The following is a 15,277-nucleotide window of genomic DNA, read 5'->3' as shown; positions in this document are numbered from 1 at the left end:
TCATCTGACTTCACTGCTGTTACAGGTTATCTGCTACTGAACCTTCACTTGTGTCTTTGGTGCCTGTGTGAACCATTTGAAAGCAGTCCCTTCACTGGTTTTCACCTACTACAGACTTCTCCCAGGTTTCCCCACCACAGAATCTGAGTGTGGTTCAGTTGCTTTTTCAGCAATGCAGTTCATTTCTGCAGAGATTAGCCCCAGCTGCACAAGGCTATTTAACTACCCCAGGACTACTTTGAGCACTGCAGCTGAACCAATTTCATGTAGTTCAGTGGTCTTTCCTACAGTACAGCTAAAAATTAATATATAAAGGCGACCCTGTATCTCATTCACATACTCACCTACTGTTGGTCTCTGTTTGAGTCTTTGAACTCCACTTCAGGGCTTATTGAAAATCTTGCAATATGTAACCCTGCAGAATTGACTGTTGTCATCTAACAACTTGTGGATCTGAATGTGCTCTGAATGTCACCTTTCACAGAAAATGCTGACTTGCTCAATACGAAAGAAATATAACTAGAGGATTTCTTGACAAGCCCTACAACCCTCTGCGATACCTGAGCTGCTTTTACTTTGACTTCTAGAGCACCCCAATATCAGTTACTCAACTGTGGGGACTATGCCTTGAGTCATTTTGGCTGAAGCTATGGAATTTCCTCCCTATGCTTCTCCTCCCTGCCTTGCTTGCCTCCATGTAGATGCTCCTTAAATCCTGCCTCTTTGATCAAGCCTTTGACCCTGCATCTCTTCATTCAGCTTGGTGTCAAATTTTGTTTAACGGTACTTCTATGAGGTGCCTTATATTACTGTTAAAGGAGCTGTATAAATATAAGCTCTTGCTCTTAAGTCATAGAGTCCTACAGACAACCCTTTGGCCCCTATTGGTCAATGCCAACCAAAATCTCCATCCATGCTAATCCCGTTTCCCTGCACTTGGCTCACGTCCTTCTAATCCTTTTTTATCAATGTATTTGTCCCAATGCCTTTTAAGTGTTGTTTATTTACACACCTCAACCACTTCCGCTGGCAGCTCATTCCATACGTGTATCACCCTCTGTGTAAAAATGTTGCCCCTCAGGTTCCATTTTATTCTTTCCCCTCTAACCTTAAACTCGAATCCTCGATTCCCCAACCCTGGGAAAAAAGATTGAGTGCATTCACCCTCTCCATACTTCTCATGATCTTATACACTTTTATAAGATTCCCCCCTCAGTTTCCTACACTATAAAGAAAAAGGTCCTGGCTTGTCCAACTTCTCCCTATAGCGCAGACTGTTGAGTCCTGGTAGCATCTTTGTAAATTTCATCTGCACTCTTTCCAATAATAAAATCCTTCCTATAGCTAGGTGACCAAAACTGAACACTCTACTCCAAGCGTGACCTCACCAACCGTCCTGTATAATGGCAACATAACTTCTCATCTCCTATACTAAATGCCCTGACTGATGAAGGCCTGTGCGCCATATGCCTTCCTCAGTGCCCTGTCTACCACTTCCAGAGAACTGTGTATATGAACCCCAAGGTCCCTCTGTTTCACTGGACTCCTTAAGGCCCTAACATTCAACATGAAACCTCCTACATTGATTTGACTTTCCAAAATGCAAGAATTTAAACTTATCTATATTAAACTCCATTTGCCATTATTTGGCCCTTTCCCCCAGCTGCTCAAGGTCCTGCTATAATTTGTGGTAACCTTCCTCACTGACCATGATACTGCCTATTTTAATGTCATCTGCGAACATACTAATCATGCCTTATACATTCTCATCCAAATCATTGATATTAATGACAAACAGCACCGACCCCCGAGGCTCTCTGCCATTCACAGGCCTCCAGTCCGACAAGCATCTTTCCACTATTACCCACTGCTTTCTACCACCAAACCAATTATGTATCCAGTTTGCCAGCTTATCCTGGATTCCATGTGATCAAACCTTCCAGAGCAGCCCACCATGTGAAACCTTATTAAACGCCTTACTGAAATCCATATAGACTACGTCTACTGCCCTGCCCTCGTCACTTCATCAAAGACCTCTAACAAATTTGTGAGGCATGATCTCCCACACACAAAGCCATGCTGACTATTCCCAGTCAAATCTTGTCTTTCCAAATGCATCTATCCGTTATCTCTCAGAATCTTGTCAAATAACTTACTGGTCTATAGTTCCATGCTTTTCTTTGCAGCTCTTCTTAAATACAGACACAACATTCGCTATCCTCCAGTCTTCCGGAACTTCACCCGTGGCTAACAATGATGCAAACATATCAGCCAGGGCCCCCACAATTTCTTCTTGAGTTTCGTGCAGTGTTCTTGGATGTATCTGGTCAGGACCATGAGATTTAGTCACCTTCATACATTCTAATATATCCAACACCGCTTCTACTGTAATATAGACTGTCCCCAAGATTTGACAGCTAACTTCCCAAATCATCTTGTCTTTCTCCATGGGAAACACAGAGGAGAAATATTCATTGAGGACCTCACCCATCTCCTGTGGTTGTGCACATACATGTCCACTTTGGTCCTGGAGGGGTCCTATTCTCTCTCTAGTTATTCTTTCTTCTTTATTATACATAAAGAACATCTTTGGGTTCACCCTAATCTTCTCAGCCAAGGCTATCTCAATTTCACCCTCCTGGTTTACTTCTTCAGTAAACTCCTGTATCTCCTATATACTTCCAGGGATTCGCTTGATCCTAGATGCCTGTACCTGAGCCATAACTCCTTTTTACTGGTCAAGGCCTCAATATTTCTTGTCATCCAGGGTTTCCTATTCCTGTCAACCTTGCCTTTCACCCTCACAGGAACATATGGACATTGAACTCTAGCTATCTGACTTTTAAAGGCCTCCCACTTGTCAGAGGTCCCTTTGCCTGTAAACAAACTACTCCAATTGACCCCTGCAAGCTCCTGTCTAATTCCATCAAAATTGGCTTTGCCCCAATTTAAAACTTGAACCTGTGGGCCAGTTTTGTTCCTCTCCTTAACTATTTTAAAATTAATTGAACTATGGCCATTGGTCCCAAAGTGCTCCCCCACTGTCACCTCAGTCACCTGTCCTATCCTATTTCCCAAGACAAGTAGCGGTTATCTTAGCAGAGAGAGGTAGAAAGCTGAAGAGGAAATTCTAGAGATTTGGACAAAGTAGTTGAAGAAATAGCTACTGAGAATGCACGACTTAAAACATATTTGCATGAAGTACTTTTTATTTCATGGGGATAGTATCGCATTACGAATTAGTGAATTCTTTTTTCCCTTTCTGAAAAATTCATCGAAACGAACCCTGCCAAGTACAAACATTCTGAACCAGTGACATGCAAGAATAGACCAAATTTGGCTCATGCAGCCACCAGCTGCACTGGGAGTGAAACATTAGCAAGTGCGATGAATTCAGTTCAAGTTTTCATTTTCTTATTTAACCCCCTGTTCCCATTTCCTTACCTAGTTTTAAACTAAACAGGCATGTAACATGGCACCTTATCACACCTCATAAACATGGCAATATACTTTCTACGTAGTGGACTAAAGTGTCTGTTTCTGTGCTGCATGACTCTCATGAATTACCTGTCTCTGACTGGAACAGAGAAATTTGACATTTATCACTACACAGGAAAATGTCAAGGCATTTCAAAGGAGAGTTAGCAGATACAAATGCATAGGAGAGGCTTTTTTAGGAACAGGTGGCTAAATGTTTGGTCAATCAGGTAATTTTCAGGGAAGATCTCAAAAGGAGACATAGCTGCACAGGGGTTTAAGGAAGAAATTTCAGAACTTAATGTCAAAAGAGCTGAAGTTAAAAATCACCCAACACCAGGTTATAGTCCAATAGGTTTATTTGGAAGTGCCAGCTTTCAGAGCACTGTTCCTTCATCAGGTAGCTGTGGAGCAGGAGCATAAGACACAATTTATAGCAAAAGATCTCAGTTTCATGCAACTGAAACAATATTATTGAACAAACCTAGATTGCTGTTAAGTCTTTCATCTTTTCGAATGAGTTGCAGGTTTTAGTCCGTTAATATGTAAATCCCAGAACTCCCTTACACTCACATTGACAAGATAACTTAAGGTTTTAGAAAAAATGGTGACTTCTCAGCTCAGACAATGCATTAAAGATGCGAGGTTAGAGTCTGTCTGTATCCCAATCTTGAGCCAGACTGGTCCTATGTCCAAAGTAGGAATTTATGAAATGTTCACATGGATTGGCTGCTTACATTGACTGCCTGCAGAGCGTGTGCATTTTGAACAAAATAGAATGTGTCTGCAATTACAACTCTGCAAAAGCACATTCACCCCATAGCCTTATATGTGCGCGTGCATGTGAGGGAGAGAGAGAGAGAGGAAGTGTGTGTGTGTGGGAGGAGCAGGAGAGTCAACGTTTTGAGCATGAGCTCTTAATCAGGAATGAGGAGTGGCCCAAGGAGGATGAGAGGTACCATCTTTCTGACGGGACAGACAGCTTAATGTCTTACCAGAAAGATGGTACCTCTGACAGTATAGTGCCATGGTATTGCAGTGACGTGCAAGCTCAATCACAAGAGCTCATGTTTCCAAATCGTAAAATCATACAGTACAGAACAAAGTGAGGTTTGAAGTGTGAACTTAGTGAGTTATAGTTGTAAATGTTGGCATTAAGTCACGGCTGACAGATCAGTTCTCCATGGGGTGATCCCATGCTGGAACAGAGCTTCAGGAACCTTTCTTTCAGGAGTGGAGTCAAGTAGCTATTGAACTGAGCATTTCTCTGATGAGCTCCATACACTTCATGTAGGTACTCTTCGGTACTTTTCTGTTCGAGCATGTTTGCCTCTATCTATCACTTTTGTAGCTGCCCTTTCTGTAATATCATTTGTTTACTGCTGTACTAAGTGCATATACCTACTGCAGGAATTCATTCAACACTGACTTTGTCCCACTCCAATTCGCATCAAACTTTGACACTAAACGCATCTTCTTGTCTCTTGTTACTTCTCATTAATTCAGTTTCTCCCTGCTCAAATCCTCCATATTTGTCAATACCTCCTCTAGCCCTATGTCACCTTGCCCCTCTCCTCATATTGAACTGGTTGCTCTAAGCCAATCATTGATTTCCTTGGCTTCCTTTCGTGCTTGTTACCAACACCACAGAGATGAAAGATTTTGCTTCTTTCCTTGGTGCAGGGTACACTGCTGCGAGAAAGCATCTTCTGTTTTCTGGGTGTAAGGGCCCTATGTGAAGCAGGTTTCAGACTGTCCATACCAATTTGATCCTGATTTGAACCATTCTTGTTGAGGGAACTGGCAATCTTATTCATTGACACCAAAAGTTTGGAAAGATGGGAAAATGTTGCAGGAACATCCTAAGTGTTGGGGCTAATGCACCTTGTCAGGACACAGTGTCACTCAATGGGTAGTATGCAAGGAGTATGAAAGGTAAAGCAGATGAACTTGGAGCTTGGATTATTATGTGTAACGATGAAGTTGTAGCTGTTGCAGAGACTTGGTTAAGAGGGGGCAAGCTAAGTAACTTAAAGTTCCAGGATGTTTCAGGTGAGAGAGGAATGTAAAAGAGGTGATGGAGTTGTGTTACTATAAGGGGGAATATTGCAGCTGACCTGAGGGAGGAGCCTTTAGTGGGCATATCCTGCAAAGCCATATGGGTAGAGCTCAGCAATAGGAAGAGTGCAATCACTTTGATAGGATTGTACAACAGGTTTCCCAATTGCCTGTGGGTGATAGAGGAACAGATATGTGGACAGATTATGGAAAAATGTAAAAACAGCAGGGTCGTTGTGGTGGGTGATTTTAACTTCCTCTATATTGACTGGGACTTCCTTCGCACAAGTGTCTTGGGTGGGGGTTAGATGTGATTAGGACAGTTTTTTGAAATAATATGTAAACAGTCTAACTGGGGAAGGGGCCCAAGCAGATGATCAAAGTTTCAGAGGGGGACCATTTCGGGACCAAAAATTCCATAATTTTAAGTCACTTATGACTGAGACTAAGAGTAGTCCTTAGGTAAAAGCCCTAAACTGAGGGAAGGCCAGCTACTACAGTATTAGGCAGGAGCTGGAGAATACAAATCGGGGGCAGCTGTTTGAGGGTGAATCTACATCTGGCATGTGGGAATCCTTTAGAGATCAACAGATTAGAGTTCAGGATCGCCATATTCCTGTGAAAGTGAAAGATAAGGATGGCAAGATTTGGGAATCCTGGATGACGAGAAATTAAGAACTCAGTCAAAAGGAAAAAGCTGGCAGAAGTAATTTTAGGAAACTGAGGACAGACAGAGCCCTCGAAGAATACAAAGGTAGCAAGATCTCAAACAAGGAATTGGGAGGGCGAAAAGGGGCCATGAAATGTCTTTGGTGAATAGGATTAAGAAAACTCCAAGGCGTTTTATACAAATTAAGGAGCAGAAAGATATTGTGGGAAAGGGAAGGTCCACCCAAGGGCAAAGGAGGGAAATTATGTGTGGAGCAGAAGAGAATGGGTGAGGTCCTTAACAGATACTATAACAAGGACTTCAGTAAGGCGTTCGTCAAGGTTCCCCATGGGAGACTAGTTAACAAGGTTAGATCTCATGGAATCTCACCAGGAAAACTAGCCATTTGGATACAGAACTGACTCAAAGGTAGAAGACAGAGGGTGGTGGTGGAGGGTTGTTTTTCAGACTGGAAGCCTGTGGCCAGTGGTGTGCCACAAGGATCGGTGCTGGTTCCTCTACTTTTCATCATTTATGTAAATGATTTGGATGTGAATATAGGAGGTATAGTTAGTACATTTGTAGACAACACCAAAATTGTTGGTACAGTGGACAGCGAAGAAGGTTACCTCAGAGTACAATGGGATCTTGATCAGATGGGCTGATGGGCTGAGGAGTGGCAGGTGGAATTCAATTCACATAAATACAAGCAGTTGCATTTTGGGAAAGCATATCTTAGCAGGACGTATGCACTTAATGATAAGGTCCTAGGGAATGTTGCTTAACAAAGAGACCTTAGAGTGCAGGTTCGTAGCTCCTTGAAAGTAGAGTTGCAGGTAGATAGGATAGTGAAGAAGGCATTTGCTATGCTTTCCTTTATTGGTCAGAGTATTGAGTATAGGAGTTGGGAGGTCATGTTGCGGCTATGCAGGACCTTGGTAAGATCACTTTTGGAATATTGCATGCAATTCTGGTCTCCTTCCTCTCAGAAGGATATTGTGAAACTTGAAAGGGTTCAGAAAGTATTTACAAGAGTGTTGCCAGGGTTGGAGGCTTTGAGCTATAGGGAGAGGCTGAATAGGCTGGGGCTGTTTTCCCTGGACCATCGGACGCTGAGGGGGTGAGAGGTTTATAAAATCACGAGGGGCATGGATAGGATAAATAGACAAGTTTTTTTGCCTGGAGTGGGGGGAGTCCAGAGCTAGAGGGTGTAGGTTTAGGGTGAGAGGGGAAAGATTTAAATAGGGACCTAAGGGACAGCTTTTTCATGCAGAGGATGGTGCATGTATGGAATGAGCTGCCAGAGGAAGTGGGGGAGGCTGGTACAATTACAGCATTTAAAACGCATCTGTATGAGTATATGAATAGAAAGGGTTTGAAGGAACATGGGCCAGGTGCTAGTTTGGAGGGATATGGGCTGGGTGTTGGCAAGTGAGACTAGATTATGTTGGGATATCTGGTTGGCATGGACCGAAGGGTCTGTTTCCACGCTGTATATCTCTGAGTCTGTGACTCTATCTGGTTTGTCACCTCTGCCAAAAACACAATCACATTACTGAGACATGATTTCCCACGCACAAAGCCATGTTGACTATTCCTAATCAGTCCTTACCTTTCCAAATGTGTGTAAATCCTGTTCCTCAGAATTCCCTCCAAAAGCTTACCCACCACAGACATCAGGCTCACTGATCAATAGTTCCCTGGCTTTTCCTTCCCACCTTTCTTAATCAATGGTGTTTTATTAGCCACCCTCCAATCCTCTGGCACATCACCTGTGGCTGTCATTGATAAAATTATCTCAGCAAGGGGACCAGCAATCTCTTCCCTGGTTTCCCACAAAGTTCTAGATATACCTGATCAGGCCCTGGGGATTTATCTGTCTTTATGCATTTTAAGATCTCCAGCATTTCCTCTTCTATAATATGGACACTTTCCTCAACATCTCTATTTATGTCCTCAAGTTCCCTAGCTTCCATGTCCTTCTCCATGGAAAATAGTGATGCAAAAGTTTTTAGTTTCCCACCCATCTCCTGTGGATTTTGCACATAGACAGACCTTGTTGATTTTACAGGTCCCTATTCTCTCCCTAGTTACTCTTTTGCCCCTAATGTATTTGTAGAATCTTTTTGGATTTGCCTTCATCCTATTTGCTAAAGTTTGAACAAACTTGGTTTGTTTTCACTTGAACTTTGAAGGATGAGGGGTGACCCGATAGAAGTTTGCAAAGTCATGAGAGACATGGATAAAATAGATCGTTGTAGTCTTTTTCCCAGGGTAGAATTGTCAATTATTTGGGGATTTTGGTTTAAAGTGAAAGGGGACAAGATTAAAGGAGATTTGTGAGGCAGGTGGTAAGTACCTGGAATGCACTGCCAGAGGATGTGGTGGAGGTGGCTATAATGGCAAGGTTTAGAGGCATTTTATCATGTATATGAATAGGAAGAGAATAGAGGCATATTGACCATGTAGATGCAAAAGGTTTTTAGTTTAGAAAAGCATCATGTGTCAGTGCACTCCTGGTGTGCCGAAGGGCCTTATCCCGTGTTTACTTTGTTCTTACCTCGGAGTCACAAGTGTGCAGGTCCCACATCAGCACCTGTGCAAAGAATCTGCACTGCTACCCCAGTACGGTGCTGAGGGTGAGTCAAACATGGTGTCTTTTGAGGGAGACAATACCCCATCTCTTGGATATGGGTAAAAAAAAATCCCCTGACACAATTTTGAAGAGCAGATGTTATCCCCAGAGTCCTGGCACTATTTATCCCTCAACTGATACCTTGCGAAAACAGATTAACCAGGTCAGTATCCCATTGCTGCCTGTGGGATTTGTTATGTGCAAATTGGCAATCGCATTTCCTCCATTACAAGATGGTGTTAGTGAAAAACACCACATAAATGAACATCTTACCTGGCCCAAGGGTGGCTGAAATAGAAACAATTCAACGTGTATGATTCCAAAAATGTCCTTCACCGCAACCCCACTGCATCTGCTTTTATAATTTGGCACAAACTCATTTGTGTACTTATTTCAAGGTCAGTGAAATATGGTGTTTTTTTTTAATTGAGTTATGGGCATTGTCAACGAAACCAATTTCTGTAATCCATTCCTAGATGTCCTTCTGAAGGATTTTCACAAGACATTCTAAACCTGAATCTTACCTTGTTTTCACTTTCATGGTGTGTGACTTCTCCTTGTCACTAAAGCATGGCCATCGTTCCCAGATTCCAGTTAACTTGAAGTCATAACTAGATGTACATTCGCTCCCAGTAGATCCAATTCATGTTGACTCACCATATCTCATCCATTGGTATTCACACTCCAGTATTTTGTTTCCCTCTTCAACCGCATCTCCCTTTTCCCCCTTCCCTGTCTACTGTTCATTACCTTATGCATTAACCTTAAAAATCTAGCATTTAGTTGGAGAAACCAGTTCCATCCCAATTCCTGGTACCTGAGCATGACCTACTGTGCGATGGGACTTGAAGCCACTCTTCTGACACACAAAATGAGAGAGTGGTGCCTAGTGTGCCACACAGAGGCTGGGCTGACACTCCAGCTGCATGGAAGGAGAAACTGCATTGTCAAAATGATGCCATGCAGGTGTTGTGTTAAGCCGAGGTCACACCTGCACTCTCAGGTGGACTGTTTTAAAAAGGATAATTGGAGATATCATAATCAAACGTTACCACTTTGATTTTTGTGAAATTGATTGCACACAAATTCTGAAAATCTGACCATGTTATCGTGACCAAGATGCGAGAGTTGCACCATTTTCTCTAGTCTCGATGGTCCATGGGTAACAACATTAATTAGTCAATTGTACGCATTCTGTATATTAGATTTAGAATAAAGAGATCAGTCAACCAGTTTTCTATAGTAACCACAAATTTGTTGATTTTTTTTAATAAAATGAAACTTGTTCTACAATAATGCAGTATTTGTTAATATGCACCATTTGTAAACTGCAAATAGAAATTTTACCCCTCAAAATAGTTAACACACACATACCAGGTAAAGTAAACAAAAACACAAATTCTTCTCTGCAATGATTCATTATGAGAGAAAAAGCAATTCTGGCCAGTAATGGTTGGTTCTTGACAGAAGGTGAGGAATATTCAGATGGCATTCTGGCACACATTGGTCACTATTTACAGCAGTCCTGTCTGGAATCTTGACAGATACAACTTGCTCAGGAATCAGTATCAAGAGGTTTCATCATCACCCTTCAAGAGGACAGTCAAGTTTCATGCGAAGTTCACAAAAAGGGTGCTTGAGAAATAGGAGCGAGCAACTGAATTGCCTATGTTTCAGCACACCTCCCCAACTGAAAACCAGAACGAACACCAAATGCCTGAAAAACACTGTCCAAGCAAAACAGCCAGTCCAGGAATAGAAAGTGAGAAATTCCTGATGAAGGGCTTATGCCCGAAATGCCGATTCTCCTGCTATCAAAAACAGCCAGTCCATCAATTAGCTGAAACCATTCCAAAAAATGTCTAGTTCACAAAAGTTTTAAAGTGACTCTTCACTGATCTTCTTAGAAAGAAACACTCCAGGTATCTCCTGAGGATTTGAAATGTATTATTGCTTTCCACCACAATCCTTCCTAACGATAGTTCTCAAAAAACATGAAACATGAAGCCATCTTAACAGTATATGCTTGAAAGTTGCTGAATTGTCTGTAAAGTGCTTTTGGGAAATACTGAGGGATTAGTCAGGACACTGCAGAGGGGTAGGAACCTAAGCTAACCTTTCTCTCTGCCCTCTTTCATGTACGTGCATTTCTTTCTCTCTATGTAGGTCTCTCTTGCATAGATCATAGAAAAGTACAGCACAGAACAGGCCTTTTGGCCCACGATGTTGTGTTGAGCGTTAATTCTAATGTAAAATAAAATATCTTAACCTTCACACCCCTCAATTCACTGTTATCCATGTACATGTCCAGCAGTCACATAAATGTCCCTAATCACTTTGCTTCCACCACCACCACCGCTGGCAACGCATTCCATGCATTAAATGGGATGCATTGTAGGGGTTATAAATGCATCCCATCCCCTTTAACTGGCATCTGCTGCTGTGCTGACATCTGATTCTAGTCTGCATTAAACTGGATGTTTCAGGTCTATCTTGAGGTTACTTGGCAATTAGGAGAAAGTGAGGACTGCAGATGCTGGAGATCAGACCTTAAAAATGTGTTGCTGGTAAAGCGCAGCAGGTCAGGCAGCATCCAAGGAGCAGGAGAATCGACGTTTCGGGCATAAGCCCTTCTTTAGGAACATTCCTGAAGAAGGGCCTATGCCCGAAACGTTGATTCTCCTGCTCCTTGAATGCTGCCTGACCTGCTGCACTTTTCCAGCAACACATTTTTAAGTTACTTGGCAATGCTCCTTATTCCTGTCCTCTAAGAAGCAATTTAAATAAGTGGGTGAGTGGCCAAATTAATCTGGCTAGCAACCAGCTAGAGCATTATAAAGTCCTGCTTTTCATCTGTCAGTGATCTGTTTTGCACTCTCAGCAGTCAAATTTAATTTGCCCAGTGATTAGTCTGAAGCAGGACTTTTCTGAGTGTGTGCGTGTGCATATTTGTGCACCGGTCTGTGTTGTGCCTTGTTGTGTTTTCAGCTGAAGCGCTGAGGGTCCAAATGTGTTAGTGTGACCACCAAAGATCACACTTGGGGAAGGAATTTCGACTTCTCGCTTCCCTGGCTGTGGTCCCACAGTTGCAGTTCCGAGAAGAGTCCCAGATTGTTCCAACAGCTGCCGAACACGGTGAATGAGTAACCGGGGCCACACAAAACGCCCGAGAACAGGCACTTCAAATGTCTGCACGGTCACCTTCCCCCAAGACCTTGGATTGAAACCAGACTGGGGATGGTGGGGGGGGGGCATCGGCCTGTTTACAGTGTTTGGTTGTTTGGGATGACAGTGAGGGGAGACGCGATCAGCAGCAAAGCCTTCTCATTATATTGCTGAAGGTATTTTTGTGCTGCCTGCACTTTTGAAATGGTTTCAAAGAAGCATTCTAGATTGCATCTTTGACACTGTTCCCAGAAACAGCCCTGTGTGTTCACAGCTGTCAAGTTTGTCCACCAAGATTTTTCTTAGATGATGACTTGGCCCATTTAAAAGAAGAAAGAATCCCTTGTTCAGTTTTCCCTTCCCTTTGCTCTCAGTGCACTGAATTCTTGTCGGTTGCAGTTCCATCGGCTCTGGAATCTTGTCCGAATGCCCCATTAATCAGCTGTGAGTGGTGACAGTCTGTTTGACTTTGGGAAGGGGGAGGAGGCCTGATATGTTTCAGTCGTGGGGATTGGTGTAGCAGACAGCGCCAATGCAGGAGGAAGAGCTCGAGGTTTTGTCTTCCCCAATCTTACCCTCTTCCCTAGTACCATGGCATTGGAGACACAGCATCCCTAACACTTCTAGGGGAATGTAATCGAATTGTCATGGTAAAGCTGGTCAGAACTGTGGTTAGACCACATTCCAAGTACTGTGAGCAGTTCTGGTCTCCATATTAAAGAGTGCAGATGTCCGAGAGAGGGCACAAATGAACTTATCAGGACTAAGTGGACGCAAGTATTTGGAGAAGCAGAATGGTTTGAATATCTTCAACATATGAAGTGAGCAGATGCTTTTAAGAAGGATATTTTAAAAATAAATATATGAAACTCAAAAGGGACAGGAGGACTTTATTTAAAAATTCATTCATGTGATATGGGTGTCACTGGCTGGACCAACATTTGATACAGGTATCAACATTCTTTCATATTGAAAGTACTGTGTTCCATTCTTCTTTAGTCAAAAGTGAATGACCTTATACTTCCCAACATTGAAATCCATATGCCCAGTTTTACCCATTCATTTAATCTGTTACTATTTCTTTGTAATGTTAATCTTCCATTCCAGGACAAAGCAGCCAGCTTAATTGCACTAAATCCAAAAGGATTCACTCCCTCCACCACCAACACTCAGTAGCTATCTACAAAATGCACTGCAGAAATTCGCCAAAGTTCCTCAGACAGCATCTTCCAATCCCACGACCACTTCCATCTAAGAGGACAAGGGCAGCAGATACATGGGAACACCACCCACTCCCTCCAAGTTCCCCTTCAAGCCATCCACCATCCTGACTTGGAAATACATCACTGTCCTTTCACTGTCGCTGGGTCAAAATCCTGAAATTCCCTCCCTGAGGGCACTATTGGTCAACCCACAGCAGGTGGGCTGCAATGGTTCAGGAAGGCAGCTCTCCACCACCTGCTTAAGGGCAACTAGGGATGGGCATTAAATGCTGGCTGATCCAGCAATACCCACATTCCACAAATGAACAAATAAAAGAAAATACAATGCCACTAAATGTAGCTTCAGCGATACAGCAGTATATGGGGCATTCTATCTGATTTCCTAAGTTTGCTACTGTGTAATGAATAGTTAAGGCCCAATATCCCTACCCTCAGTCTCCTGTCACCCAACTAATTTCTATGCACTCCATGAGCTTCAACTTTATCTAACAGTCTCTTATGATTAAATGCCTTCTGAAATTCAATATAAACATTTTCATAGGCATTTCCCTGTCCACTGCTTCAGTTACCATTTATAAACCGTCAAGTTTGTCAAATTGGCTGCCTCTGATCATCTAGAAAATTTCAATCACTATATCCTCATGAAACACTAGTGATTTCCTGAGAATTTCAATTCGTCTAACTGGTCTATAAAACTTTGTTTTTTTGTCTCTTAATTTTCTTAAACAACAGCCCAGTGGCTTAGTGGTTAGCAGTGCTGCCTCATAGCACCAGGGACCCAGGTTCACCTCCATCATCCACCATCCTGCCCTGTCTGCCTGGGTTTCCTCCATCTCCTCTGATTTCTTCCCAAAGTCCAAAGATGTGCAAGTCAGGCCTTGCTAAATTACCCATAGTGACCAGGGATGTGTAGGTTAGGTGGATTGGCCATGGGAAATGTGGGGTTAAGGGAGGCAGATCTGGGTGTGATGCTGTTTGGAGGATTGTTGTGGACTTGATGGACTGAAAGATCTGCTTCTACGCTATAAGGATTCTATGACGTATGTGAATTTCCAATTAAAAGAAACAATTCTTGAATTGAACACACTTTGGGAAATTGTATTTGTGACTTTCTCACTACAGATAAATCCAGCCGTACATGTTTAACTCTTTTGTGCAGTTATCTTGTTCATGACTGTTGCTTTGCTGTTTTTAATTTTAATTCTCTGTTCTGAGGATGTCTAGCATGTCTCCGCCACCCCCGTCCTTTAACCACCTCAGAAATCATCTCATCCCTGATTTACAAGTGCAATTGCAGAGCAAACTTGTTGCCCCCGAGAAAGTTGTGTCGCCATCTTGAACTGCAGTAGTCTGCTTGCTTTAGAGACACCATAATACTGTCAGGGAAGGAATTCCAGGAATTTGATTGTGTGACAATGAAGGAACTCGCCAGTCTATGAACGCTAGTGTGCTGTTCACAGATGATGTTTCAATGCCCGTTGTTCTTGTGCATGGTTCAGACTGCAGCATGTGTGTTACCTGATGTGCTGAAGAGTCTGTGGGTCTTTTTCAGTTACAATGAAGCCTTGATGTACCTTATCCATGCTTACCAATATAACAAAGAGCTGCTGTCCAAAGGGATTTACAGAGGGCACGATGAAGAGCTAATGTCCCACTACAGGCGCGAGTGTTTACTGGTAAGTACAGTTCAAAAAGAGCAATGCATAATTAAAGAATTCTGACAGTTAGCCTCTAGACAATGACACACGAGTCAAAATTAATGTTGCTGTTTTATTAATACGCAATGTAACTTTGGGAAACTTGGTGTCTGCTGTAAAATCTGAGTATAAGCAGCATGCTCCAAGGTTCACTGTGTTTCATTCAATGGGCAGACAAAAACAAATCTGACAAGTGTGGCTTGCCCATCAGTTTTTTTTAAAAAACATATGCCAGTGTTGTTACTGCAGTCTACAGAATTAGCCTAGGCACTGCTCTGTCAGTACTTGAACAATGTGACTCACGGGACAGGTGTACTTTTTTGTTGGCTGAAATGGTTCTGCACGTGTCGAGTTTGGGAGATCTTAATCCAGT

At 42.6% G+C, this 15,277-nt stretch overlaps 1 protein-coding gene across 3 annotated transcripts in view; it reads left to right on the top strand.

The window, feature by feature from the left end:
- The window catches only part of usp25 (ubiquitin specific peptidase 25), a 201,872-nt gene that overhangs the window by 172,202 nt on the left and 14,393 nt on the right, over window positions 1–15,277 (top strand). For all 3 annotated transcript variants that reach the window (XM_072585756.1, XM_072585755.1, XM_072585757.1), the window contains one exon: window positions 14,760–14,883. In XM_072585756.1, coding sequence (XP_072441857.1) covers window positions 14,760–14,883 — 124 coding nt within the window. The remainder of the gene's footprint in view (window positions 1–14,759; window positions 14,884–15,277) is intronic.

The sequence above is a fragment of the Chiloscyllium punctatum genome, chromosome 15 (assembly GCF_047496795.1).
Source record: "Chiloscyllium punctatum isolate Juve2018m chromosome 15, sChiPun1.3, whole genome shotgun sequence".
NCBI classification, from domain to species: domain Eukaryota; kingdom Metazoa; phylum Chordata; class Chondrichthyes; order Orectolobiformes; family Hemiscylliidae; genus Chiloscyllium; species Chiloscyllium punctatum.
This window is presented reverse-complemented; position numbering and strand designations above follow the sequence as displayed.